The sequence below is a fragment of the Eptatretus burgeri genome, unplaced genomic scaffold (genome assembly GCF_056783735.1).
Source record: "Eptatretus burgeri isolate ZD-2024b unplaced genomic scaffold, Ebu_testis_v1 Ebu_testis_scaffold_327, whole genome shotgun sequence".
Lineage (NCBI taxonomy): Eukaryota > Metazoa > Chordata > Myxini > Myxiniformes > Myxinidae > Eptatretus > Eptatretus burgeri.
This window is the reverse complement of record NW_028222276.1, coordinates 45,001-49,236: the sequence shown is the minus strand read 5'-3', so window position 1 is coordinate 49,236 and position 4,236 is coordinate 45,001. Positions and strand designations below refer to the sequence as shown.

Here is a 4,236-nt window from a genome sequence, read left to right as displayed (position 1 = left end):
ATACAAACACACACAATCACACAAACACAACACACACTCACATTCCCTCATACACAATCACACTCACAACATACACACACACAATTGTGCGCAGAAGTTAAGCCTTGACTGACGGCTCAGTTGTTGATTCTGTGTTTTGTTTTTCCTTCTTTTCCTCGTTGGTGAGATGGAGATGGAAATTGCAGTGGTTGTCCATCACTTTGACGGGCGAGGTTGGGGCCCGTCAATCTTTTCCTTTGGTTCTTTGGTTGTGGATGATTCATCTGCCTTTGGTCTGTCTGTGCAGGCCATAACCTTTTCACCATTTGAGCTTTTGTCATGAAATTTTTGAATCAACATTTATTATTAGAATATGGAGAAGAGTCATTGTAAATTTCGTCACAATCACAGGAAGTACAAATAGGCCCTTTCAGCGCATCTGCCACGCATTAACACAAGATGGCTGGATTTTGCAATCGCTTCCGGGTTTCTTTATTTATTTATCACTGGCAAATACCACTTGTCACGTCGAAAACGTCAAGACTAAGAGGTGTGAGAAAAAGAGAGGGAGAGGGAGAGGGAGAGAGAGAGAGAGAGAGAGAGAGAGAGAGAGAGAGAGAGAGAGAGAGAGAGAGAGAGAGAGAGACAGAGACAGAGACAGAGACAGAGACAGAGACAGAGACAGAGACAGAGACAGAGACAGAGACAGAGAGAGAGAGAGAGAGAGAGAGAGAGAGAGAGAGAGAGAGAGAGAGAGAGAGAGAGAGAGAGAGAGAGAGAGAGAGAGAGAGAGAGAGAGAGAGAGAGATAGAGAGATAGAGAGAGAGAGATAGATGTGTGGGAGTGTGCTCCACGATATTCAGAAGCAGGGAAGTTTGGAAATAGGAAATATTATGCTTTCTGAACAGCACACGCTTGGGTGCTTCTGGAGCCCTCATAGTAAGCAATTAACTTCTACCTCGTCTTAAAATGTTCCATTGGTGAAAATAATAATCTTTGTGAAATTTAAATGAAATCAGAAGTTGTTTAGGGGTACACCGGAAGCCCGAAGTTGAAGGACTATGTCCTCTACTATGTGCATACGGCAGCGATTCAAATAGGATCCATTCATGAAAGTAACATTTTTTATCCACCTTCAGTGTTTATTGTACATATTCGTGCTATGTTCTCATGAGTCCTTTTTGTTCAGATAATATGTTGAAAACAACATACGGCAGCTTTTTGGAGTTTAAATATGTGCACAATCAGAGCTGCCAAATTTTTTTTTTTCAAGTTTTTGTGAATTTCAAATAAATACATGTGGTTTTACAGTTGGTGCTTTCCCATACATATCGGCAATTGATGATATTTGGTTTAGCACACTTGAAGCTGTATCACACTCTGCTAATGTATGAAGCTGTGAATCCCGAGGTTTCCATAATTGCAGTCAGAGTTTTTCAACGCCATCTCTGGTACCTCACTGCAGAGATGGTACTTCTCGCACTCTTCAGTAACAAAGTACCGCAAGAGGAGAAACGGGCACTACCTGATAGACTGTTGACTGTTAAACCTCCAGAGGTTATACACATTGCCATGTGACCGTTTTGGCACTGGGTTTGGGAAGCCCAAGTTCCCTCCAGGCATCAATCGGTCCACTACGCTTGCTGATTTAATCAGCCAAGATTCTTGGTTCACTCTTCAAATTCTCGAGATAGACCATGAGTTTCTTGCAGAGGATGTTGGAAGCTGGTCAAACTCTGCTGCATTCCAAGCTTCTGTTGTTAATGTTGATGCCATGAATGTGGTAAATGATTGAGCTGAGCATGGAGTAAAACTGAGTTCGGATTTTCTTGCAGCAGCCAAAACTGAAGAACATTATCAAAATGTGTTACAAGTTGTGGAGCAAGACAGAAAACCTGCACAAGCGGAAATCTACAAATGACAATTCGCCTGAGACTCGGAGTGTTGTGACATTTGGCACCTTTGATATGAACTGTGAACGACTGCAATACGAGGTACCAAGATTCAAACTGTGGATTTTCAATTCGTTTATTATATTGAAGTGCTTTCATTCATGTTACTGGTTCTCTCAAAATTTGAAAAATAAAGTCATTTTTTGACTTGCACTGCCTTTTGTTCGGTTTATATGACTAAAATATAGAAATGGTAACCAATTTATAACATAAGCTCCAATGTATTTTATAAAACATAAGGCAGCTATTTTTTAATAATGTCAATATCTATCAAATTGCTGCCTCTTGCTTAATTTTGTGGATATGAACAGTGGGATGATTAAATGTAACCTTAAATAGGGAAAATATGCAGAATGATAAAACACGAGCTATTATTTTTCAGAGTAACTCCTTGCAAAAATGTAGCTGTCTTTTGCATAAAATAATAAACTTGAGATACAATTTTGATTGGCTCGTGGACCCCCCGAGACAATTATTGATTTCAACGAAATTTTCTATGAGTGGTCTAATTAGGAAGTGGAACAAACTGAGGGGAGGAAGAAGTTTAATGCAAAAAATTTCAAAAATAATGGGGCTCCAGAAGCACGCCAGCACACGCGCACACAAACACACACACACACACACACACACACACACACACACACACACACACACACACACACACACACACAGAATTGTGCGCAGAAGTTAAGCCTTGACTGACTGCTCAGTTGTTGATTCTGTGTTTTGTTTTTCCTTCTTATAATCATTGGTGAGATGGAGATGGAAATTGCAGTGGTTGTCCATCACTTTGACGGGCGAGGTTGGGGCCCGTCAATCTTTTCCTTTGGTTCTTTGGTTGTGGATGATTCATCTTCCTTTGGTCTATCTGTGCAAGGCCATAACCTTTTCCACCATTTGAGCTTTTGTCATGAAATTTTTGAATCCACATTTATTATTTGAATATGGAGAAGAGTCATTGTAAATTTCGTCACAATCACAGGAAGTACAAATCGGCCCTTTCAGCCCATCTGCTCGCATTAACACAAGATGGCTGGATTTTGCAATCGCTTCCGGGTTTCTTTATTTATTTATCACTGGCAAATACCACTTGTCACGTCGAAAACGTCAAGACTAAGAGGTGTGAGAAAAAGGGAGGGAGAGGGAGAGGGAGAGGGAGAGGGAGAGGGAGAGAGAGAGAGAGAGAGAGAGAGAGAGAGAGAGAGAGAGAGAGAGAGAGAGAGAGAGAGAGAGAGAGAGAGAGAGAGAGAGAGAGAGAGAGAGAGATTTGTGGGAGTGTGCTCCACGATATTCAGAAGCAGGGAAGTTTGGAAATTGGAAATATTATGCTTTCTGAACAGCACACGCTTGGGTGCTTCTGGAGCCCTCATAGTAAGCAATTAACTTATACCTCGTCTTAAAATGTTCCATTGGTGAAAATAATAATCTTTGTGAAATTTAAATGAAATCAGAAGTTGTTTAGGGGGTACACCGGAAGCCCGAAGTTGAAGGACTATGTCCTCTACTATGTGCATACGGCAGCGATTCAAATAGGATCCATTCATGAAAGTAACATTTTTTTATCCACCTTCAGTGTTTATTGTACATATTCGTGCTATGTTCTCATGAGTCCTTTTTGTTCAGATAATATGTTGAAAACAACATACGGCAGCTTTTTTGGAGTTTAAATATGTGCACAATCAGAGCTGCCAAGTTATTTTTCGCAAGTTTTTGTGAATTTCAAATAAATACATGTGGTTTTACAGTTGGTGCTTTCCCATACATATCGGCAATTGATGATATTTGGTTTAGCACACTTGAAGCTGTATCACACTCTGCTAATGTATGAAGCTGTGAATCCCGAGGTTTCCATAATTGCAGTCAGAGTTTTTCAACGCCATCTCTGGTACCTCACTGCAGAGATGGTACTTCTCGCACTCTTCAGTAACAAAGTACCGCAAGAGGAGAAACGGGCACTACCTGATAGACTGTTGACTGTTAAACCTCCAGAGGTTATACACATTGCCATGTGACCGTTTTGGCACTGGGTTTGGGAAGCCCAAGTTCCCTCCAGGCATCAATCGGTCCACTACGCTTGCTGATTTAATCAGCCAAGATTCTTGGTTCACTCTTCAAATTCTCGAGATAGACCATGAGTTTCTTGCAGAGGATGTTGGAAGCTGGTCAAACTCTGCTGCATTCCAAGCTTCTGTTAATGTTGATGCCATGAATGTGGTAAATGATTGAGCTGAGCATGGAGTAAAACTGAGTTCGGATTTTCTTGCAGCAGCCAAAACTGAAGAACATTATCAAAATGTGTTACAAG

General features: G+C 40.9%; 1 protein-coding gene across 1 annotated transcript in view; it reads left to right on the top strand.

The window, feature by feature from the left end:
* Positions 1–1,211: 1,211 nt before the first annotated feature.
* LOC147007313 (uncharacterized) overlaps positions 1,212–4,236 on the top strand; it is a 47,268-nt gene continuing 44,243 nt past the window's right edge. The window contains exons 1-2 of the mRNA XM_085867367.1: positions 1,212–1,973; positions 4,198–4,236. The exon at positions 4,198–4,236 is cut by the window's right edge and continues 120 nt beyond it. Of these exons, the coding sequence (XP_085723493.1) occupies positions 1,842–1,973; positions 4,198–4,236 (171 nt within the window). The 5' untranslated portion in view covers positions 1,212–1,841. The remainder of the gene's footprint in view (positions 1,974–4,197) is intronic.